Source organism: Argopecten irradians, chromosome 7, assembly GCF_041381155.1.
Source record: "Argopecten irradians isolate NY chromosome 7, Ai_NY, whole genome shotgun sequence".
Classification (NCBI taxonomy): Eukaryota; Metazoa; Mollusca; class Bivalvia; order Pectinida; family Pectinidae; genus Argopecten; species Argopecten irradians.
Window position 1 is genome coordinate 14,097,567 of NC_091140.1, and position 26,590 is coordinate 14,124,156.

At 34.7% G+C, this 26,590-nt stretch overlaps 2 protein-coding genes across 2 annotated transcripts; one reads left to right on the forward strand and one right to left on the reverse strand.

The window, feature by feature from the left end:
- Nucleotides 1–196: 196 nt before the first annotated feature.
- On the reverse strand, nt 197–11,436 carry LOC138327619 (vacuolar protein sorting-associated protein 37A-like). The gene is made up of 11 exons (XM_069273872.1): nt 11,295–11,436; nt 8,931–9,005; nt 8,359–8,473; nt 7,766–7,854; nt 6,928–7,090; nt 6,496–6,578; nt 5,899–6,026; nt 5,565–5,623; nt 5,026–5,188; nt 3,420–3,469; nt 197–2,950 (listed from the first exon to the last, which is right to left on the reverse strand). Exons 1-11 carry the CDS (start codon nt 11,396–11,398, stop codon nt 2,885–2,887), a joined length of 1,095 nt encoding a protein of 364 aa, XP_069129973.1. The 5' UTR covers nt 11,399–11,436; the 3' UTR covers nt 197–2,884.
- Nucleotides 11,437–11,464: 28 nt separating this feature from the next.
- On the forward strand, nt 11,465–25,136 carry LOC138327620 (CCR4-NOT transcription complex subunit 7-like). Its single transcript, XM_069273874.1, has 7 exons — nt 11,465–11,574; nt 13,908–14,117; nt 14,885–15,078; nt 15,467–15,628; nt 17,504–17,681; nt 18,019–18,096; nt 18,461–25,136. Exons 2-7 carry the CDS (start codon nt 14,004–14,006, stop codon nt 18,635–18,637), a joined length of 903 nt encoding a protein of 300 aa, XP_069129975.1. The 5' UTR covers nt 11,465–11,574; nt 13,908–14,003; the 3' UTR covers nt 18,638–25,136.
- The last annotated feature ends 1,454 nt before the right edge of the window (nt 25,137–26,590 follow it).

Here is a 26,590-nt window from a genome sequence, read left to right on the forward strand (position 1 = left end):
ACAAGAATTGTTAATGGATGGACGGAAGGACGGACCACAGAGGAAAAGTGATTTGAATAGCCCACCTTATGATGGTGGGTTAAAAATAATCAATTACGTCGCCAAAAAAATTCCATGGCACTAGATCTGTGTATCCCAGGTGTGAAGCAGTCTGCGAAACGAATTTTTCAGCTAGCCGACATTCATTTGGCTTAATCTTCTACAAAAGAAAGTGTTACAGAGGCTAAGGAAAATATGCCTTATAACTTTAGATGTTCCTTACTTCTGTAATGCTTTCCGATCGAAGGTTTCCAAGACTTATCATCTTATCATAACTTGTGACATCCGACCAAACTCCATCTTTAAAGTATATAAATCTAACCCCGATTTTTAAAATCAAACTGAAGTAAAAAAACTGACTTAGTCAAAATTTTGCTCATACAATATATAAAAAGAAAAACTGAAGTTTTGACTTAAGTCTGGACTTTTGTTTCAAGAAAATTGCTGTGTTTCAACGACAGTAGTGATTAGGGTTTAGTGTTGCCGATCTTTACAGAAGTATAATCAGAACAAAGATTGTTGTAAATCCACTACACCATAATTTGCTACCAGTAATCAGTTTTTTGGTATGCCTCTTATACAGCCAAATATGAAGATAATGGAAAAAGTTTAAAATTTCGTAACATTTGAAATTGCAAATATTCATAAGCATAGTTTTACTGTAAACATTTACATGTACTACAACCTTTAACTTTCTTGATACTGAGTTACTTTTTAGACATCTGAGTTTCCTTTAACCCTATCACCAGATATTGAACATACCAGTACATGTACATATGCATATGGGGTCATATGCTAAACCTATTTATAGTGTACATAAAATATCAACACCTAAATCAAAGACCAGACAATTAGGAGACAGGGACTTGAAATAAATCCTAAACAGTCTTTATAACTGGTTTATTGAATAGAATGTAGTTTAGAAAATTTTGACTAAATCTTCATTTTGAAAAATTAAACCAAACGTCATGGCTGGTAAAATAAATACATCTTAATAATTATCCTTATGATTCTGAAACAAAATCAAATTCTAATTCTTTACAAACATGACAAAAAGTTTCAAAGTTAATTTATTACAAAATATGTTGGTTTTAGAAACAATTGAAAGAAAATTACAACCTATTCTTTGACCATTTACTTAGTAAAAGTGGGCAGCCTTGGGGGTGATTAAACAGTGAACAAATACTTAAAACAATGAACTTGTTTGTCAACTCATCATTCTCTATACTCCATGTGCTAATATCATTATCACAATCTAATTAAAATCAGACTTGTAATTCCGTTCCACTATGATGCTCTATAATTTGCTCCAAAACAAGATCTAACAACTTCCCACTCAGGGTCACCTCAGCACGACCTTTATGGAGATTCAATCAGCATGTCGCTTTGAAAGCTTTGGTGTGGTCGAATCTCTCGGATGTATAAACAGCTACTAGTACACCCTGAGAGCTGTTCCGATTCTAGGCCAGAGGTCATGCTGAGGTGACCCCAAACGTGAAGTTGTTAGATCTTGTATTGGAGTATATCTTAAAGCATTGTAGTGGAGCGGAACTACAAGTCCAATTTTAATTAGATTGTCACTATCCTTATGTCCGCCCCTATAAGGACCTAGTAATTATATACAGTCAATGTATAGGATTTATCGATAGATGAGACCAATTCTCATGGTAATGTATGGAATGTGATGCACAGTTGAGTGTTAGGCAGTGGATTCAAATTCAGACACAAATTTATGAACTAGAAATTCAATAGACGTTCACATGTTAGTCGCAAAAATCAAAGCAAAGTTTTAAATGAGATACATTAAGATATGTAGTTTTTTGTCATTTTGTCTCTCGTTAAAATCACAGCCATACACTATTTGTGGTTTACCATAAACAAAACATCAAATTACCGGGTACCTAGAATCTTCAAAATATCAAGTTACCTAAAATGTTTAAAGTGCAACCTCAAGTCAATAAACAAACTTTCTTTGTAATACTAACTAGCTTCAGAAGCAAAACTTGTATTATCTATTTCATGTATTAAGTTGTAAATCATGAATTCTATTCTCTTGGCAATATCTCTCAGTGAAACTTGGAGACCCAAGGTATGAAGGATATTTTATTGGAATAGCACAAGATAACGAATAATTTTTCAGTTTGCAAATGAAGTAGTCTAGTAACATACACTTCTCCTTCTCTCTTAATATGACACACTAAGGTAGTCAAAAATGTTAATAGAGCTTTAATTCAACCTAAGGAGACAATAGGAATTTAGTAATTTTGTATTTGCATAATACAGAGTTATCTGTCCTTGCAGGCAGGTGTTAATTGTGACATCATGTCTTTGTGAGCATAATGTCATATTTTTTCTGAGAAAACGACATGAATTGTGCTCACAAAATAATGACATCACGATGGATACCTACCCGCAAGGGAGGCAACTCTGTAATATGCAAAGACGGAATAGGCATTTAGGGAGTAAAACAGAAACTAAGACAAACTCATCTGTCAGCTATAGGAGTAACAAATACTCTCTCCTAAACAATAGCAAGTAAAGTTATAAAAAATGGTGAGTGGTGAGATCTCTATGTACAAACATCCCATCACTCTCTCTATCAGCTCTACTCAAGAGGCAGATAAGACCTACTATGTCGCTCACTTGTTGATATGGAAAGATTTAAATCATCATTCTTAATCATAGGCTCTTGATCTATAAAAGCAGAAAGAGAACATGTAGCAGTCAGTCATTAAGAGTGACATGTTCCCCTGTATCCTGACAGAAGAGTTCCAGTAGTGATAAACACCTTGTGATCAGGGACAGTTACCACAGTAACCAATGTGTCTGAACACCTGGAACATCCTCAGTAGCCTTGCTGCATGATGATTTGATGCAACTTTTCTTCTTTGGCACGCCGCGTGTGACACAGCTACAAAAAAGGATAATAGAGTGTATTCAATGTTTTTATAAATATGATGTTCTTTTTTCAATTTCAACTAAAATTTCACATACATTTATTATATTCATTAAAATGATTGGATATCATTAAAAATAATATACCTATTTATCATCAATTCCATAATACCATGGTACATAACTAAACAGAGACAACTCCACTGTGATTTTAGCAAGATAATAGTAATTGTCATAAACAATAAATAATGTTCTTTGATAATAAATGAAAATAAATTGGACTGGTTAAGCAATAAACTGACTATAGACCATGCAGCTTAATGTAAAACAGTAATGTAATTGACCATCCTTCTGTCCAAGATGGTCATAATAATGAGCATCATGGCTTATTGTCAGATATTAGGAACAATTTACTCTATAGATTTCACAATTTCAATTTCACTAGCTTAGCTTATCTAGATTTATAAAGTAACATAAACACTCACCATTCTTGTTTGTATAAATTTCTGTATAAACTCGTCAATGTTGATTTTCTCTGTAAATAAGATGACTCCCATTTAATATCAAAGTTGTATTCCCTTTATCAAGTAATTGTTGCAGCATTAATCATGCAAAACAAGATATACCAACTCTATGGTGTGATTTTTTTTTTTTTTTTTTTTTATTGAATAATAAGATTTATATACATGTATATATAAACTCTTTTGCAATTGTAAATAATAAAAGCACATGAAATTGATGAAACTTTTATAAGTATTGGATTGATATCTTTTTCAAAACATCAAAACTGCAAGAAAATAAAGTTAAATGTTGACATCGCTGGTGATAAAGTGTACCACCATAGTTTTTCTTTACAACATTCCGCTGCAGGCAGAGACAAAAACCTATATCAATATGTACCTTAATTTTCATTTTAGATCAGGCAGAATGCTATACCCCAGTAAATAAAAAATCCCTGTTTCATTGTCATCTGATAATCGCAACACATAAGGGCCATACTTACTATCCATGAATTCCCCTTCAATGTTCTCGGCCCACATCACAGATTTACTTACTATCCATGAATTTCCCTACAATGTTCTCTGCCTACATCACAGATATACTTACTATCCATGAATTCCCCAACAATGTTCTCTGCCTACATCACAGATTTACTTACTATCCATGAATTTCCCTACAATGTTCTCTGCCTACATCACAGATATACTTACTATCCATGAATTCCCCAACAATGTTCTCTGCCTACATCACAGATTTACTTACTATCCATGAATTTCCCTACAATGTTCTCTGCCTACATCACAGATATACTTACTATCCATGAATTCCCCTACATTATTCTTAGTCTACATCACAGATATACTTACTATCCATGAATTCCCCTACAATGTTCTCTGCCTACATCACAGATATACTTACTATCCATGAATTCCCCTACAAAGTTCTTTGCCTACATCACAGATATACTTACTATCCATGAATTTTCCTACAATGTTCTCTGCCTACATCACAGATATACTTACTATCCATGAATTTTCCTACAATGTTCTCTGCCTACATCACAGATATACTTACTATCGATGAATTCCCCTACAATGTTCTCTGCCTACATCAGATATACTTACTATCCATGAATTCCCTTACAAAGTTTTCGGCCTACATCACAAATATACTTACTATCCATGAATTCCCCTACAATGTTCTTAGTCTACATCACAGATATACTTACTATCCATGAATTCCCCAACAATGTTATCTGCCTACATCACAGATTTACTTACTATCCATGAATTTACCTACAATGTTCTTAGTCTACATCACAGATATACTTACTATCCATGAATTCCCCTACAATGTTCTCTGCCTTCATCACAGATATACTAACTATCCATGAATTCCCCAACAATGTTCTCTGCCTACATCAGATATACTTACTATCCATGAATTCCCCTACAAAGTTTTTGGCCTACATCACAAATATACTTACTATCCATGAATTCCCCTACAATGTTCTTAGTCTACATCACAGATATACTTACTATCCATGAATTCCCCTACAATGTTCTCTGCCTACATCACAGATATACTTACTATCCATGAATTCCCCTACAATGTTCTCTGCCTCCTCCTCCGCCTCCATCAGGGATACCTTCAGACACGTCTGGATGTTGGTCGGCTGGAACTTATCTGACTCGGACATAAGGTGTACCTGGTTACTCTCAAACTCCTCCCGCATACTCTCAAACAGGCTGTTCTGTTAATTAAACATGGAATGGGTTTTTTTGTTAATAAAACATATAAAACAAGCTGTTCCATTAATAAATCATACCAAACAGGCTGTTCTGACAAATTAACCGGCTATTCTGTTCACAAAACATCAATAGTAAATCCTACCAAACAAGTTATTCCGCTTGATAACAAGCATAGTACCGGTTTGCATTGTGATCTATGAATAAAGTGTATTTTGGGATAAAACATTTTTAAGCAAAAAGCATTTTAAGACTGATTTACATAAATGAATTTTGAAGTTAAATTTTCGATATCAACTACAATGAACAGAATTTACCAGTTAGAGTATGTATTAGAGTAGAGCACTAGATTGAATTAATTTTCCGTTCCAAAGGATTTACCTTATCAGCCACCCACTGTTTCATCTGTAAGATAGTCGGCTTCTTGGACAAGTTCTCTCCTATAAACAACGAAGTTCATTTACAAAAAAACTCTATTACCGTATTTTCTGGACAATAAACCGCACCTGTGTATAAGCCACACAGTATCAAAAACATTGAAACATCAAGACTATAGCTTGATGGATAACTTTCACAAAATTTATATAGTTGTATTGTACATTTTTAAAACCTTTTTCTTTGCCTATGTTTTAATTTATCAATATCTTGTCAAATGTCACCTTGAAATTATTTTGAAATTCTTTTACTCTCCTAGAGCAACATATACTATACCTACTTGCTAAGCTAATACATTCATTGGAAAGTTTTTCTCTGTCCTCGGCTAGTTTGGCAACATCGGGTAACTTCTGAATCATCTCCAGAACTTTTTCTTCCTCATTCAATAGAGAGTTCAACTCAGTGAGACTGGCAAACACAACAAATAGACTGACTGAATATACCATCACGATGCTAGTAGATCATGAAATATCAATTTCTAATGTACTATTTCATTTTGAATATATAAATTCAGTGAATCATGTGAAACTTCACATAAAACTGTAATATAGCATTTGTGATTTATTGTCCTTTGTATATAAAGACATGTATGTATAACCAAAATACTAATTTTCTTCATCCACACAATGTTACAAACATGTTATATTGTATATTATAAACTATGTATGTCAAGACGTTATGATAATGAGTCCACATGGACTAAGGGAGACAACTACACTCAGAATATTTGCAAATGAGCTTGACCTTATTTTAAATTTCTGAATTACAATTAATGCTTTAATCCTCTTTATTGGAGGCTATATATTGAGTCCATGGACTACACCAGTAAAATTCACCATTCTGAGAATTTTCCAACATTCGTGATGGTAACCATTACCTTTTAGTCTTTAGTTCAGGAAAAGCGATTTTGACATCTGGGATTGCTCCATTCTGTGTTGGAGTGCTGTCTGCAGTATCTGCCTACAGAGAATAAAGTAAATGTGCAGTAAAATATATAATAATCTACATGTCACTTAACTTGAATGTCTCTAATATTTTGCCCTGATCAACTTTTGCAACAATATCAATGACATAAAAGTTTAAAACTAAAGTTTTAATTAATTTAAACAACAACACAAGATTATTCAAAGCATTTAGCATAAACCTATATATGTAGGTCTCAAACTGGAGTCCCAGAGGTGGAGGGCAATTGATAGAAGCTGAACATCAGATACCTTAACCATTAGGTCACCATAAATGAGAGGATTATTTGTGGTATAATTAACATCTCCTTAATAAGATCTTTCCTTATTTTCTTTCTATATCATACCTGGAGTCGACTGTCTAATACTGGTGATACTGTGTTGCCCCCGGGGATGGACGGAGGGAGTGAGGGAGGAGATGGATAACCTGCAGACATCCCTCCTGGGTTGTAGCCAGAAAATTGTGCATTTGGAGGCGGCACCCGTGGGTATGCAAGTGGTGGGGGTCCACTGCGGAAAAAGTACAAAGTTAGATGAAGTTATGATAATTCAAACACTGAAGAGTGGAGAGGCCACCTTCCCTAGCCAAGGCTTCTGATTACGTTATATTCCATGAACTGTTGGAAGATATAGCTGTGCTACAATCATTGAGCTTTTTCTTGGCTTGTAATGTAATCAGAAACATTGGTTAGCAAAGATGTTGTGAGAGAGGCTATTCTGTATTTGCATATTACAGAGTTATCTGTCCTTGATTGTGACATCATGTATTTGCGAGCATAACATCATACTTTTCAGAGAAATGATGTGAATTTCGCTAACAAAATGGTAACGTCACAATCAATATCTTCTTACAAGGGAGATAACTCTGTAACATGCAAAGACGAAATTGTAAAAATAAGTGTAGTTCAATAATTGATTTAAGATATCTATATTTGATTACCTTTTGCATTATAAGAGGTTAGACATGAGAAGATTACCTTTTGCATTATAAGAGGTTAGACATGAGAAGATATCAAGATATATAGTCTAAAGCTAACCTGTTGTAATATTTATCATTTTCAATAAATATAAGTAATGATTGTGGTCTATGAAGTCATCGTCTAAAAACAACACCTTAGTAGTCTCCCATTCCTGTTGATAAACTTGTTAAACAAGCCAGAAAGTACATAACAAGGTTTAACTCACTAAGGTTGAGATCGTATCTGTGGTGGATTTTTCTTGAACTCCTCAACAACTGACAGTATGGCATGGCCGAGGCTAGAGTGCATGGAAAACTAGAAAATAGAAAATAAACTGAATTCAATGTTGCCATTTTCATTTGAAATGCAAGCAGAACTGCAGTATTCCTCATTTAATTACGAGTATTATGATGTGACAATTAATTTAAACTTCCTGATGCCAAGCCAAGAATGCCAGCTTTTTTGCCCAAACATTTATTGCAATACACCTGTACTTTATGTACTGTACATGTACAATGCATAACATACTAGATCCAATAAGTGCCCCCTCTCCATTTTTAAGGCCTCCATAAGTTCCATTACCTTAGCTTGAATTTAAATGTATTAAATCCAAGTTTTTTTTAATTATTATTGTAATGCTTTTGTACATTGATTTGTACAATCATTTTGTTAAAGATCTAAATATGTTCCATTAAGTGCATCCCTCCCCTTTCCACATTTTCTAAAATACATTACAATAAAAACAACATATAACTACCCAGTACTTAACTTAAATAAAAGACACTAGTGGTTTCTCCAGTTCTAAAAAATCCTACTCACAGAGTTGAGGTTTTGGCAGCCCACAACTTTATGACTTGAATCTATCCATGGATGAACCACTGGGGGCGTGACTGTCACTGTGGGTGGGTCCTGTGGGAATTGTGGGGGGAGGGAACTGTAACATAAATAACATCAGAAGGTATTCAAGATATTATTGTATCCATGTATGCAAAAGTATGGTTGCATACGAAGAAGCAAAAAAAGAATGTCACAAGTTAAAATTACAAAATTTATAGTCTATATTTTTGTTTTTGTAACAGAAAGATAATTTGGAATTGATTGTAGGAAACTCATTGTGTCATAATACTGCTAACTTATATGGCTATTACTGATTGAAATTGCTACAGATTTCCTCTGTGTAAATAAATAATGACTTTGGTTATCTGTTGACGATGTCAACAGACTCAATTTAAAGCTACTGTAGGAAGAGTCAGACATTTTCAAGCTGTTATTAGCATCAGTGCTTAATGATTATATGGTTATTATATGATTTCCTCTGTGTAAATGAGATGATCATTTAGCGTATATATACAGATCTACAGTATGTAAGTAAAATGACAGTGTATACTTACATTATCAAGATGATGTTGTTGCCTCCACACTGACATGTTACTCTGTATTCTGTGTTGGGTATAGATTCTATTGGGCTGAAATTAACAGGATTCCCAATTAGCTTCTCACTCCTTATTTACATAGGGAAATACATTTAAGAAGCTCAGGCTTCATATTGTAGGGCTGAAACGATTACCGTGGTAGTAATTTTTGTATTTGATCATTCGGTCACATGTAATCAATTACTAATCGATTAATCACTTGAACTGAAGGCAACTAGATAAAGTCTATATTGACTACTGAAAACATCTGCCATGTATTGGTATCGATATGACAGAGCACATGCCTAACATTTAATATAAGCCTTCCAATAAATAAGAATAGATTTATTGACAAAACAAACATATTTTATCCCAAATAAGCCTCGAATTCCGTTCCTGTATCATCTTCTGTAACATCGTTTAAATCCAGTCTCCTAATCCGCTGTTTTGATGTGACCTTCACACGTATGACTCAACCAAATCTGGATCGCCAAGGAGCGACATGACCAAGGCCATTTTCGATTATGCGGTTTGACCGGTTGAACCTAGTTGTTCGTTTATTAATTAAAGACGGACCTGGTGATTCTATAGTGTTTTCAGACGAGCCATGGCAAAGCCCTCACAGGCCTGTGTAAAAAACTGCAGGTCCATCGGTATTTATACTTGAAATAATTACTTTAACCAACTGTCGAACCGGTTGTTCCGAATAAAAGAAAACGGCCCTAATTGTCGTCAATGAACTTTTTAATTTCCGTGATCAAAAAAATAAAATAAATCAACATCTCTTATTTTCTATTCGAATATGAACAAAAACATTCTTTTTATATGAAAAACACATGCAATTGTAAAATTTAAATGTTCATAACTACTGCTCCTTCTGCTCCTGAGCACCCCGGGGCGATTAGGCCTCCCTGACGTAACAACATGGAGCCAATCGCTAGTGAAAATTGGCGAACAGCGTGTTGCAAGCTTTCTCATGACAGTCATTTTCTCATTGATTAATGACTTTAACTTCCACAGAGACGTAATTTAACAAGTATTTCTCACATTGTATATGCTTTGTTGTGTTCAAAACGTGTACATTTTAAAAGACAGTCGGAATGGCTTCCTCAGAAATCCATGATCTGTCAACGTGTTTATTCAGCTTACAATGCACTGGCTATACATGCAACGATCAACGATTAATAAAATCTTTAATTGATTATCAGCGATTAGTTTCGTTAATCTAATCGCCTCCGATTATTTGACAAATCGTTTCAGCCCTACTTCATTGGAAGAGCATTAATTACTTAGTATATAATATTAATTGAGCTAGTGTTCTGAGCAAGGATTTATAAGTGAGAAGGATTCGTGTCTGTCTCTTTACATTACTAAACACCACGCGAGACGCCTATGAACCGGGAATAAAAAACGTTTTTCTCAACAAATACTTGTCTTATCGAGTCAAACGAAACACCATTGTAAAGTTTATTAAATTCCACGACGTTTATAACTTGCTTTAAAGACGGAATGTTTAGGGGATATGTCTTAAATTTTCGTTAAAAAAAATCGACAGCTCATGAAATGACAGCACCGCTTCAGAAAGTAAGACGGTAACCCTCGCACCCGCAAGCTACATCAAAGGCTGCGCCGGCGGATATCAAAGGAAAATCAGTCGTCGCCCAACGTCACGGTCAGTGCACAAACACAAAAGCGCCTGCCTTGGACTTCCCCAAAACCCAGTGTGACTTAATTATCCTTCTCATATACGTCCTTGGTTCTGAGGGTTCTGGGTTAAAACCCTTGTAAGGCCGCTTAATTTTCTCCTTTCTTGCAATCAATTGTTGAACTTGTAATCCCAGTGTTTTGAGGAGTATAATTACATGAGGTTGTGCAAACGTGTAAGTTGTAATTGTCTTCTTCTTGGTATTTCAACAAGTCTGTCAATAATGACGATATATGATCTAAGGTTTCTGGGTCAATACAAGATCATTGGGTTATAGAGTGTTCAGAAGTCATTTTCTCCTTTTCTGTTACAGCTAGTGTATAGGTGTATAAAATAGCTAATATATCTACATTCATAATCTCAAAAATCTACAACTGTCAACATACATTTTGAATTGGTATTTACACATTTCCATTTAAATTAAATAATACTTTTTTCAATTAATAACCATTTTTTCTTATTGTATTCATATATTACTTTAATCCACGTGTTACTCTTAATATTAAAAAGGTATGTGTACATTGTAATATCTAAAAATAGACAGGTCGTGATCTACAGTAGATCTATTTTTCAACAGTTCAATAGAAAAAAGAAGTTAAAATGACATGAAATCAAGTTCTTTGTTATTAATTACTTACCTTAAATTGTTCTTTTTTAAGGAGTCGATTTGCTTTGCTCTGTGAGCCTGTAAATTGGTTTGTGAAGGTACATTTGTTTTCGTTTTACTACCAAACCAGTTCATTTTCGTTTTCCTATTGCCTTTTTACAATCCGGAAGTCGCTCTACGTCATCGATTATTGGGCTCAAATTAACTTCCTGTTCAGATGCGCAGTCGGCGATCGCGGTCAAGAATATCACAAAGACATGTAGCCCTCATAAAATACAGTTCTTCATTCTTATTAATTTAGTTTAGTTGTGGTAAGTATATTGAAAAGGCTCCACAGTTTGAAAGTATTTTGTTTCTTTCAAGCCTTTCTTTCTTTCAGCGTACAGCTTGAACCCTCTCTAAGGCACGCACGCGACTCTCTCTTCGGTATTACGAAGAAGTTGCAGAAATCACACAGCTTTAGGAACCTCTTTTGACAAAGAAGATGTTGGCTTTTACAAATGTTATTCGTTGTTTGATAATACATTTAAAGCTATTATTTGATATAATAAAATTTAAGCAACCGAAAGCGGAACGGCGTGGTCCAAATGACAATTTCATTGAGTGTGCCCTGACACCAAAATATGTCAATTCTCAATTTTAATATTTCTAAGGAGGATTAGACCTATTATTTTTGTGTAAGCGGTTATATCCCCATATATTCTGACGCTTTTCTATCGTGATAAATTAAGTGATCTACTGTAACGGACATCTAACCTTATGTATTCTTTACATGGTAAAGTAAAAAAGAAAAATGTATTAAAAAAATTTGTAAATATTGTAGCGGGATTGGACTGGGTCGATCATCGGTGACCAGGTAGCTCAGTCTGTAGAGCACTCGGCTAGTATTCTGAGGGTCCCGGGTTCGAATCCCGGTCTGGCCGCTACATTTTCTCCTCTCCTGTTACAAAATTGGCGCCCAACTAAATAACCCACGGTGGTGGTGTTTGGAAGGGTGTGTCTTCGAGGGCGAAGACTTCGAGAAAGGAGGGAGGAGTGTAGCGGGATTGGACTGGGTCGATCATCGGTGACCAGGTAGCTCAGTCGGTAGAGCACTCGGCTAGTATTCTGAGGGTCCCGGGTTCGAATCCCGGTCTGGCCGCTACATTTTCTCCTCTCCTGTTACAATATGATAATTTGGACCAATTAGACCTTTTGAGGATAAACTTGTGTGGGATGCTTAGTTATAATTTATAAGACTCTTTCATAAGTGGATATGAAGGATAGGGATATTCTACCCGAGGGTCACAAAATGTAGTAAAACCCGAGGCTTGCTGAGTGTTTTGCAACATTTAGTGATCCCGAGGGTAGAAATACTAGAATATCCCTATCCTTCAATTTTACTATGAATGAGTATTTTTCTTTCATACCTCAACGTTTTATTGCGACTTTACAACTATAATATCCCGCCATCTCGAAATAGATTAGAAGAAATCCACGACTGGAAGTCAATTTTCCTTAAATGAAAAATTATGTGATATTTTCAACACAAATTCCATTGTTTGCATCTTTTATAGTGAAACCAGTGATATTTGTGAAAAAAAATGTAAAAATTTTACCGAGGAAATAGAGATTTGTTGACGCCGTTACGTCACGAGGCTTTATTGCATGGGAAGCCATGCAATACAGCCTCAGGCGACATGATTGTATTGCCCTGGACCAGCCAGTATTACACCCATAGGTATGAAAGAATGATGTAATATACAATATCAGCTCAGGCTGCTGCAACTTAGTGTTGGGATTCAGTGTTGGGATTCAGTTGAAATTTTATGATTGAGCATAAGTTTTGTGTAACCAATCGATGATCGATTAAAATCGATTATACTTTTTTTTGTGTATACCAATTTTCTTCTACAGGCTCACATGTTGCCATGTTCTCAGATCACTTATGTTTTCACAAATAAAATGATACTCCTCTGAACATTTACATTACTATGTAGTGCTTATGCGCTCTTCAATTTGACGCTTGATATTTTAAATGATATGACCAACAACACACATAAGCCATAAGCCATTGATTGCGACACGTTTTCTATGACATTTCCTGCATGTTTCACTGATCGGCTATTTATACACTTATTACAGGAGACACAACACAAATGTAAACTGCAGACTCCCAAAACATACAGATATTCACACACAACACATGGCATTCAAGGGAAACCTTCTTACATTAATTGACTACAGCTTTTAATGGAATGTTGAACCAAATCAACCAATCATGATTGTCTTTTACATCATATCAGAGTTTCTTGCCCAAAAATAATTTTTCAGAAAGTGGTTTGTCAGTTTGTGATAAACAACTATTCAACAGTTTTAAACATAGATAATTTGATTTTTGTGTTTGTGAATTGTACACATGATATATTCTTTGTCAGAAGGTCAGACTAGATATTTCTGTTATAATTAATATATAACAAGAACATATTATGTTGGTATTTCTTTGTATATTTTGACAGGTAAAAAAGCAGATTCACATTGTTTGAATTCTACCCTTTTCCATTTCATCCTCAGTTTCCAATCACTCTATTCTATTTGATAAAAACACATCAATACTGAACAGTTTATAAAATATGAAATAATTTTCATTTTCTGAAATTTTCAGGAACAGGAAACAAGAAATAACTAGAACATCCGGCTACAGTTGGTATAAAGAAGAGCTGATCGAGGGCTTGGTTGTGTCACCAGATATGCTGCGAGCATGCCATCAATAGCACAAACAGAGTATGGTATCAAGGACGTTTGGCAGAACAATTTAGAAGAGGAATTCAGGAAAATCAGACATGTTGTCACAAAATATAGATATGTCGCAATGGTAAAAATAAGATATTATTTTCTGTTAAGTCATCATGGCTTTCCTTTACATCTGAAATGAGGCCTATGACATTAAATTTGAAGAAAAAGGTGTAAAGGAATTGAGATTTGGGGAAAATAAAACAAAAATTACATGTACTCAAAAAGAAACAAAAAGTGGAACAGGAAATGATTGATCAAGATTTTGATGGTCTGTCAGATTGTTATGATGAAATCTGAGACTTAAATCAGCGAAAATGAAGATTTTCATCATTAAGAATGGGGTCAAATCATACAGAACATAATGTTGATAATGAATGGCTGATGTGACAGTGACATATAGATAGATGCTGCTGTACTACATCATGTATATCTGCAGTTAATATTGATAATGAATGACTGATGTGACAGAAATATTGATGTGACAGTGAAATATAGATAGAATGGCTGATGTGACAGTGAAATATAGATAGATTCTGCTGTACTACATCATGTCTATCTGCAGTTAACTGCTTTAGTTAAAACTGGAAAGATGGTATTTGAGTGTGGTAACCAATCTTTATAGAACTAAAATAAAAAATAAACCAGTTGCTAATTTGGAGTTGAAATGATTGAAGAATCATTTTGACTGTAAAATGTTTGCATCTTGTTGAAACACAATATCAAATAGATGAATCTGTATCTAAATAAATCAATATTCTTGATTTATCAAATTAACAAAGTTTCTTTTGATTATAAGTGTTAGAAGCGCCTTTGCTATTATGTAATTTGAGATCTCTCCATTTTCAGGACACCGAGTTTCCAGGTGTGGTCGCCCGTCCCATTGGAGAGTTCCGAAGCACAGCAGATTACTCTTACCAGTTACTCCGTTGTAACGTGGATCTATTAAAGATCATTCAAGTTGGAGTCACTTTTCAAAACGAGTTGGGTGAAACACCAGAACCAGTATCAACATGGCAGTTCAACTTCAAATATAATTTAACGTATGCATTATTTATATAATTTAATGAGGTATATGTATTTCAAGTTACAAGTTTACTTATTCTGTATTTGCATATTACAGAGTTATTTACCCTTGTGAATTTGTGACATCACATATTTGTCACCCTAACAATATATTTTTCTGAGAAAAGGATATGAATTTTGCTCACAAAATAATGTTTCAATGGATACCTGCAAGTGAGAATAAGGAACTAGATTTTAATCAGATTGATGATCTTGTGTAATAGAATTGAAAACTGAAATGTAATGCACAAATTATGTAATAAAAATGTAAACAAGATTGGGGATCTGATGCAAATTAGATTTCATTGTGACAAAGAATGGTTTTTGATAAGTATTTCAAATTGATGTTATTTATTTTTCTTACAGGGAAGACATGTATGCCCAGGAATCTATAGATCTGCTACAGAATTCAGGAATCCAATTTGAAAAGCATATTAATGACGGAATTGATGTCAACGACTTTGCAGAGCTTTTGATGACATCAGGCATTGTTTTAAATGATGAAGTGAAATGGTTATCTTTCCACAGGTAAAGGAATAACAATTCTGTATTATAATATACGATTATGCTTTTTAGGAGGTCTGTCGCTATTTGAACAAAATTAATTGTGACTGCAGGTAATAATTTACTGGTAGAAGAAAAGCTTGCTATTGGATGACAGCTTTTGTTATTTTGTCACATGATGTTTCTCCCTCAGTCTAGGTTTTGAAGTTAATGATTCTTTAATAATTGACAAGATTTTGACTGAAAAGTCACTTTTGTCAGTCAGGAAAGATCTATAACCATAGTAGACTCTGAATACCATTATGTTTTATGGCGGTTTATATGCAAGAGTAACTTTGATTTCCGATCTAAACCACAAATTTTTTTGATATTGAAAGAATTAGGCCTAATCTACAGAATTATAATCTAATCAAAATTAGACTTGTAATTTTGCTCTACTAAAATATTTATGTTTCGTTCCAATAACAGTTCTACAGGGGTTTCATTATCAGGCGGTACCCGGTACTTTTTGCCTGTTAAACCTAGCTGTTGTACCGCCTGATTTAGGCTAAATTACATTAGATAGCATACAGATGGTATAGAAAAGTACCCCCTGAAATTGTAATTGTACCGCCTCTCCTGAAAGATAATGAAACCCCTGGTTCTAACAACTCCCTGTTCAGGGTCACATCAGCATAATACCTATGGTTAGCTAATCAGCGTGTTGCCTATGAAATCTTTGTGGGATTGATTTTCTCAGAAGTATAAACGCCTACTAGCAATATATAGTATATCCCGAGATGTTCTGATTCAGGGGTCATGCTGAGCCGACCCTGAATCAGGGCTGTGGAATAACTTTGAAATGTACTCGTCAGTCGGACAAGTGCTTCATCAAAACCTACTCGTCCGATGACATTTTCACTTACCCGCAATATTTTTCAGATAAATAAGTATATGTGACTGTATGTATTAGCATACAGCTATTTGGGGTGTATCCAGTTGATTGTCAGAATTGTATTGATGCCGATTCTGGATAACATGACAAACAGACGGTTTTACAAGAAGACCGACAAAAACATATGATTCAAAAACAATTTTGTATGGAAGTGTTGTAAAAAAGACATCTTTTAAAATGTCAATATTTTAACTTACTTTCCAATGTAGTAGGTATTTTATTTTCAACTCCAATATCTTCTTGGAGGATTTTTTTAAGGCAAATATCGCAAACAAAACTAAAGCAGATTTCACTGCAACATCTTGTTATTCGATACATCTCTAGCCTCTTCATTACGATATCATTACAAGACCGGATTTGTTCATGTTACAATGCTGTATACGCGCATGCGCATTGAAAACGAAAGTAAGGGATTTCAAAGAAAGATGCAGAAAGCGAAAGCTTATCATTGCTTTGTGATATTTTTAAGAAACCGTTACGCATGTCAGACCCTATATAAATTTAGTGAGAAACGATATAATTGATAAAATTTTGGTCAGTCGGTGTCAGAATATTTTACTTGTATGACGGACAAATGTGATGTCAAAATTCACTCGTCCGATGATCCATGACCAAATCCACTCGTCGAGCGGACGAGTACATTTCCCCAGCCCGGTAAATGTGGCGTTGTGAGATGTTGTATTGGAGCGTAATGTAGAGCATTGTTGTTAAGTCAATTAGACTTGTAATACCACTTGAAGTCCAATTTTTATTATTCGCTTCTAACTATAGAATGAAGACCCGAGCCAAGTTTATAACTGTTGTCTTCTCTGTGTTGTACATGTCCTGCCTGTGCCTGTATAATTTGGCATGTGCAAAAGCATACATATGTTGATATGGACATTAAGATGATAATTATATGAATAAAATTGTACCTGTTTTAGATGAGGTTATTGTAAGCAAACCGTGATTTTATTCAATTTCAGTGGGTATGACTTTGGTTATCTGCTGAAGATGTTAACAGATTCAAAACTACCAAGGGAAGAGTCAGACTTTTTCGAGCTTTTACGTATTTACTTCCCAAATATTTATGATGTCAAATATCTTATGAAGAGCTGTAAAAATCTCAAGGGAGGTCTCCAGGAAGTAGCAGAACAATTGGAGGTTAAGACTTTTCTTTATACTGTTCAGTGGGAATGATTGTACATACAAAGGAAATTAGTCTTTTGATGCGAATTCCAGAGTTTTGTCAATAGTTGTTATGGTGATATCATGTGTACATATTTAATAGCAATAAACAACTTACATCGGGGTAAATATAAATTGATGTTGAATTTGTTATAAACAAATAACTTTCAGACAATTAATTAAATTTATATTGTTCCCACATAATTTTGCCTTCTTGTGTATGTAAGATAATACAAAGATGTTACCAATCTGTATCCATATGCTACTATTCTGACAATTGAGTTTTGATCATGCTCTTTTTTCGTACTTTCAGATTGAGAGGATAGGACCGCAGCATCAAGCCGGTAGTGATAGTTTATTAACGGGAGCAGCATTTTTCAAAATGAGAGAGGTGAACTTTATAAAACCGATAAATTTTTCACAATTACAATATAAATTGAGATGAACTTTATATAACAGATAAATCTGTCAAAATTACAATATAAAGAGAGGTGAACTTTATAACTCACATAAATCTGTTACAATTACAATATAAAGAGAGGTGAACTTTATAACTCACAAAAATCTGTTACAATTACAATATAAAGAGAGATGAACTTTATAACTCACATAAATCTGTTACAATTACAATATAAAGAGAGATGAACTTTATAAAACAGCGTATGTTTTTGGACATAGAAAAGATTTATATAGTTATCATATTAAAGGCTCCATGGGAAATAGATTTGTAATTTTTGACTTTGGACCTGTTTCAGATGTTCTTTGAAGATAACATAGATGATGTAAAGTATTGTGGCCATCTGTATGGACTAGGGACCTCGTATGTCCAGAATGGTGCTGGTTATGATAGCATTAGTTTGCTCCATCAGAATCACACAACAGTGGCAGCAACAGGGTCAGAGGAAACTAACTCCACGACGACGAACTCATAGAACATGATGATATAACTGTCGGCAGCATTTTGGAATATCACCACGGAGATAAAGGAGTGGTTGGTAGAACTGACGAGTCACGGATTTGCCATGGCAGCTAAATGATTTGGACGTGTAGGACAAGCGGACGTCAGTGTCCGGCGAGGGGAGGCTGTGTCACATTAAACCAGCCACTTTCTAACTGTGATATTAATTTGAAACAGGGACATTACTTCAATCTCATGCTTATAACATATTTCCTGCTCCTCCTGTGTTTGTCAGGGTTTTATCATGATAGTATGCTGGGTAGTGCCAGAGAGAGACAGTTTGAATCAGGAATAAACTTGTCATGATTTTTCCATGACACTCGTTCTTGTATTGACCATTCACGTGACCGGACAAAGGGGAAGGATTTTTTTCATTGCTGACGTTCCAAAATGTTGCTCATGTTTAGCAGCAAAAATCTTACCAAGGTGTAAGACGTCACTGTACATGGACAGGTGCCAAATGTTACAGCTTATTCTTAAAATATCAAAGATTTGAAACTTAACATTTCTTGGAGCTCTGAATTTGACTAGTAATGCTCCTATAATACTTCTTGATTTAAGTGGTATTTTGATTTCTTTTTGGTTTATTAACCATCTAACTTTGAAACAAATTCTATTTTCCAACACCTTGATAGAAGATTTTTGCTGCTAAACTATTCATCATTGTAGTATTTTCACTCATGAATCATTGAAATGTAATTTTGTAATTAGGCATGGGACGCACCATTTACACTTTGTCGGGGTCATTCACATATTCCTAGAGCTTCATTTGCCGGCCTGTATCTGCTTATATTCTGATCTAGTATAGCACCTATTCAAAACTACCATATGGATCTTGATAACGATGTCCAGAAATTGAGAATTTACCTATGTGAGAGGCCAATTCATAGACTTATAGCTAATGTATGGTAGAAGCTCCTCTCCATAGTCACTACATTTTGAGTGGTTTTATACTACTGAAGGATATGAAGCAAATGTTGCTAAGATACTTTTTTTCTAATATTTTGCTTAAGTATGCAATGTGCATACTTTGAGATTATTGTTTTATAAACTAAGATTTTAACCTAATACAAATAGTGTGAAGATTACATTACACTACTGTAACATTTGCTTTTCCGAATGTTGATAATTCTTCTGTTCATACTGAAAATAGAACTTAACTCCACTGAAAAATGTTGTTATGAATTCTCCCTCCTTTTGCTGATAAATTCAGAAGCTAGAATCTGATAAATATATTTCAATATTCCACAGTTCCTAGTCAATAAATGTCATTGCAAATGACATGGTATATCTCTCCTTACAAATATTGGCTATACTTTTATTTCTGTGGTTGAAATCTCAGGACTAACTGTAATGTTTAAAAGCTTAAATATTTAATTGTTTTACTTACCACAAATTTTTTTAGATATTTTCAAAATATTTGATAACAGTATCTGAAGTAAATGTACACATATCCTTGAAATAGTTGGGGAAAATAACACTAGTTTTGGCTTTCTTTCTGTTGTCAAAGATACAAATTTGGGTACAGAGCTAAATAGACTATTGAAAAAATTTAACAGGGAGACAGATTTTCTCTTATATCATAATTCCTCTTCAATACTAATAACATGATCATTTATTGCTCAAAACTTCAGGATTTTAAGTCGGGACAAATTCAGAGTTTAAATGTTTCATTTTCAGTCAGTATTTTTTTTGGCTTTGGTTTCTCTGCTTTTATTGTTCTAAAATTCCAACTGAAAATATGTTATTTGTTTTATTCTTCTTTCTTTTAAAATTCTCTAAAACATAAAAACAACAAATGGTAATTACGAACCCTAACTCTAACAAAATATCTATATGAGTTTAAAAATCACGAAAGATACATAGGAAATTTGATAAACAGTTTAATATCTGTGACCCATGCAATATTTGTGGTAAATTGTATAGATTTATCAAGACAAAAATGGTTTTTGATTACTTATTCCTGTGATATCTTTTATGAACCTGGTGTTCTTTGGAGAGATTTTTGTAATTTAAATAAACTTTAGTGGATGTGCAATAAGTTTAGAATGCAGTTTAATATTGGTTCTTTCCTTAAAATCCAGTGATTTTGTGGGATATTCAACTTGACCAGTGGTATTTTAACTTTCTTCAGTTTTCCTTGAGCAAGTGGGATGGTTTTTAACTCTGATGTATAAACTTTGATTGTGATAGTTGCATTGCTATTGTAATGTTCATGGACGTCACCTGTTCATTACCCTTCAATCTCACCAGTTGTGATAATGCTGAATACTTTCTCCCATACTTGTGATCATGAAAGACCAAGGGCAAGCTGTGGTGATGTTGACATGGTTATGACCTTTGACCTCCATGAATTTGTATTTTGCAATCTGTTGTTGAATCCTGTCTGTGTTTGACTGTGATTGGTATAGAGAAAATGTCCTCTGTCCAATAATCATCCAGATCGCTAAAATGTTTGTTTACATATTATCAAGTTCACATGAATGCTTGTATTAATCATCCAAACAAGAGAAGTGTTTGTGTAAGGTTTAAATTGATCGCAATTGGAACAACTGCAGTTTGACATCTTGGCATACTTGAACAAATCTATATGATTTCATACAATCAGATCTTGAGTATGAAAAACATTGAATTATATTTATGGAAAACAATGAAACAAATCTAGATGTTGCATTAAAATTTGATTAAATATTGTGATTCTTGTTTCCCTAGGATCAAATGAGCCATTATCATTAGGTGTGGGGTTGTAAACTCTGCTGACACTAATAGATTTGGCCTTTCTTACGTACATTGACTAGGACATTATTAAATAGGAATGTGTTTATATTAAAGCTGGATGAATTGGACGCAAGACATTTATCTTTAACTTCATGATATATTTTTCTGAGGATTGTGCCATGGTGTAATTTCTTTTTAATTTTCGTTTCTTGATTTTAAAAACTTTTGTGTTCTAGTGTCTGTTATGAACAAAGCATTTGGAATTTTAGAATAATACTGAAGTGAATAATTTTACACATGTTTTGTTGTATCTATAACACCATGTTGGATAGTGTAATATTTTAGATTTATGGTGTGCTGTTAGTTTTAATTCATTGTTAATGAACTCAAACAAAAGGTGGATTTACTCAAGGTTTTGTGATATTTCCTTTTGTCGCATTTGAATTGTGTAAAGGGTCCAATTCTAATTCTATTTTTTTTTTGTGTGTGGAAACTGGAAGTGTTTGTATTCAGTAACATTTTCGTTTTCTCCCATTTCGCAAACTAGTATTGTATTTTTGAGTGAGGCCAGTCTTACATATTTTTAGCTTTTCTGTAGATATAAAGGTATTATCTGTCATATCATGGTGTTGTTCATACAACAATGGTCTGCTGCTCTTCTTACTTAGAACAATTTAATTGCCTCTTCACCAAAGATACAATTATATATCATTTTATGTATTTTGCAAATTAAATAGGGAGAAAAGCAAGAGTTTTAGTAAACCAATTTCGCTCAAAATAAATACCAGTTTTTTTCTTGCCTTTTTGACTTGCATGCACTATTGATGCTCTGTCAAAAGGTCAGGCATATCACTAACAAAATAAAAAATGTAAAGTATATAAAGCTCCTGTCAAAATATTTTCTTACTGAGAAGCTCTTGCTTTCCTCCAGAAGAATGTGTTGTATTTTTATCGTGTGGTCTATATCGAGCCGTCATCAGCCTCTTGACGATTGAGGGTGTTTAACTCGGCCTCAAAGTGCTTTGTTTATATTTGCTGAGTTATCCACCCTTGACTAAAATTGTGTGAGTGTGTTTTATGAGTCGGGAGTGATGTGAGGGTCAGAATGGTGTATGTTCAACCCTGAGGGCTTTCAAGTATTGGGAGATGTTTGCAGACATCATTCAAATTGAAATTCAGAAAAATTGTTTTTAATGAAGTGGTAAAATTTTCCAATATCAATCGGTAATGTTGATGTCTTAATTTGAATTTTTGCCGATAAGAAAGTTTTTTAACCATAATTTTGTGAAATCATAATTTTTTTTATTTGAACATTCATTGAATCATTACTATAGTCAATATTGAGATGTTTTTATGCGAGACGTGTCGCGGATGAGTGGCCGTCCTGAGGTGTGACTGTGATGATTTTGTTGTGTAAACAATATAAGGCAGCATATGAATACCGTGCAGCAAATCACTTAAGATTTTCTCAACACATATATTTTCTCATTCATTCATGCAATACGGTCTAATACAAACTCTAAGGTATTCAGAGACAGCTTTGCTGTTGATGACAGCCTTTTCCGTACATCAATATGATCACAATATAGTCATGGAAAAAAGCAGTTTGTGAAAATTTAAGTGATTTCCTGCTCATTTTCCCCAAACATGTTAAAAATGTTGTCCATATCCTGGGCTAATGTTTTGAAGGGGAGAAATTAATTTGTGTATTGCTATATGTGAGAATGCTTTAAATCTAGTTATGATAGTTTTCTGTTGATGTGGCTAAAGTCTGGCACACACAGTACGTGTGGTTAAAAGGGTTGAGGCCACATAAAATATGTGTGGTTGAACAGTATGGCCTGGTTTCTAGTCCTCAAACGAATAGTCTAGGTAATGAGTAGAAACACTGTCTCAAAAGAGTTTGTAAGAGATTGTGAACCACCCGATTAGTGTTTTAATTGGTGTTATTTGAGCAGAATTAACTCTATTTTTCCTTTGGGTAATGTACAAGTTTGATGGCTGGGTTTGGGGAGGATTGGAAACATCTCAATATCCTGATCTTTGTTGGACATCCATGTAGTGAAGGATGGCAGCTGATTATAGAATAATTCAGTTTTATTTGTCTTAGTGACCATTCTTTGAGCCATCAATGATTTTGCAGTAGCTTTATCAAAATTTTATATTCCAATGTGCTCCTAAGGCACAAATTTTTGGGTTTATTTAACTTGTAGATTGAATTATAAAAATCAAAACAAAAATTCATGTTAGAGTTGTAAATGTAATTTGGTTTTAATATAAGAAAATGTACTAGCCAATATTTTTGATATTTTAGAAATAATTTTCTGTGATTATCTGTGTGATATTTAGGAGTAAAGTTAGCATTAAACCAATGGGTGTGCTACCATTACTGGCCAGGGAGCTCCAGGCATCCCTATTGTAAGTTTGTGGTGTGCATGAGAGCCAATGGTCAGCTTCTTTATCAGTGGTCAATGTCTAGACATCTGTGTCTGGTTCACAGCCATAAACCTGCGGTCATCCAAGGGTTCATCTGAATCTTTGTTCACCTGTGCTTCTGGTTGGTACTCTTTGGGTACATATGTATCTGTGTTACCATGGATACATATGTACCTGTGTTACCATGGATACTGCTGAATTTGTGTTACCATGGATACATCTGTATCTGTGTTATTATAGATACAGATGTATCTGTGTTACCATGGATATATATGTACCTGTGTTACCATGGATACATCTGTACCTGTGTTACCATGGATACATCTGTACCTGTGTTATCATGATAACATCTGTACCTGTGTAACCATGGATACATCTGTACCTGTGTTACCATGGATACATCTGTACCTGTGTTATCATGATACATCTGTACCTGTGTTACCATGGATACGTCTGTACCTGTGTTACCATGGATACATATGTATCTGTGTTATCATGGATACATCTGTACCTGTGTTACCATGAATACGTCTGTACCTGTGTTACCATGGATACGTCTGTACCTGTGTTACCATGGATACATATGTATCTGTGTTATCATGGATACATCTGTACCTGTGTTACCATGGATACGTCTGTACCTGTGTTATCATAGATACAACTGTACCTGTGTTACCATGGATACGTCTGTGTAAGTTACCATGGATACAGCTGTGCCTGTGTTACCACAGATACAGGACTGTGGATACACCTGTTTAATAACTAGATTGTTTAACATTATTTCAATAACTTGATTTTAATCAAACTGAACAATAAATAATAGTTTATCTTTTTAAGAGGTCTTTAAATGTGTAATAATGCCTAAGCTAAACAATTTGTATCCTGTTAAGACATTGTATTGTAGTGGTGTAATATGTCAAATATCTCTCATATCAGTTACACATGGTGTGAAGATGTGACATATTATCATCACTTAGCAAAGTCATGTGATGTTCTGACATTGTACATGTAGATCTCTAGCCTTGTCTTAACACTGTACCTGTTTAATCAGAACTATCTGACCTCAGACCTTGTCTGTGATGTCACACGGCCAGAGGATGTTTTATCGCTGACCAGAGGCTGGATGAATGTTGTCAATAGGGCTGATGGTGTGCATGAGATTTCAGATCGGAAGATGTGCTTGACCCCGGCCTACTAACCCAGTCTATTTTAGTTATGTATGTAGTACCGCTAGTGTAGCGAGCGTGAGGCTGGTTGTCTTTTTATGAAATGTAAATAAATGTAATGGGCGACCAGTTCACTACTCCATCAGCATACAATTGCATTCTGTTGTTTTTACATTCACAGCAAGCTTTTTTCTGAGCCATCATTTATTCATGGCGCCAAGTGATATCGGCGATTTTCTGATAAGATTAATGTTATTGTAGCTGTATTCAAAGCAGGCCAACTATCTTTGGAACACTCAAGTCAGAAGCAAACTTAAGGTTTAGAATTTCATTATCTTCAGTTATGTTGGATTTAAAACTGGATTTTATTCAAATCGCCCTGCGTCAGTGGTCCATCGTCCGTCCGTAAACAATGCTTGTTATCACTATTTCTTAAAAACTACTGCAGGGATTTTGTTCAGACTTCACATGGAGGGTACCCTTGGTCCCTAGTTGTGCCATACAGCAATTGAGGCTGATCGGAAAAACAAGATGGCCGCCAGACAGCCATCTTTGATTTTGGCAGTTGAAGTTTGTTATCGATATTTATTGAAAACTACTAAAGTGATTTTGTTCAAACTTCACATGGAGGGTACCCTTGATCCCTAGTTGTGCCATACAGATTTTTGGGTCTGATCGGAAAAACAAGATGGCCGCCAGGCGGCCATCTTGGATTTAGATAGTTAAGGTTTGATATCATTATTTCTCAAAAGGTGCTGAAGGGATCTTTCTCAAATTTAATATGTAGGTTCCCCTAGGGCCCTAGTTGTGCATATTGTATTTTGGGACTGATGGGTCAACAAGATGGCCGCCAGGCAGCCATCTAAGATTTTGTTATTCAAAGTTTGTTATCGCTATTTCTCAGAAAGTACTGAAGGGATCTGTCTCAAAATTCACATGTAGGTTCCCCTAGGGACCTAGTTGTGCATATTGTGATTTGGGACCGATCGGTCAACAAGATTGCTGCCAGGCAGCCATCTCTGATTTTGATATTCAAAGTTTGTTATCGCTATTTCTCAGAAAGTATTGAATGGATCTTTCTCATATTTCACATGTAGATTCCCCTAGGGCCCTAGTTGTGCACATTGTGATTTGGGACCGATTGATCAACAAGATGGCTGCCAAGAAGCCATCTTGGATTTTGATAGTTGAAGTTTGTTACTGCTATTTCTCAAAAGGTACTGAAGCGATCTGTCTCAAATTTTATGTGTAGTATGTTTAAAAAAGTAGAGAAAAGATCCATCTTTCCATTGTCAGATATAGATTATTCTTTGGTGGGCGCCAAGATCCCTCTGGGATCTCTTGTTAGGGTCAGGATGACCTATTGTCATCATGCACCGTCTGTCCTCATGCCTTGTCCCCCTTGCGCCGTCCGTAAACTTTTCATTTTAACGACTTCTTCTCAATAACCAAAGGCCCAGGGTACTGATATTGGGCCTGTAGGATGCTGGGATGAAGGGCTACCACGTTTTATCAAATAAATGACCTTGACCTCCATTCAAGGTCACAGGGGTCAAATCGGCTAAAATCCTTTAGACAACTTCTTGTGAATAACTTAGAGGCCTAGA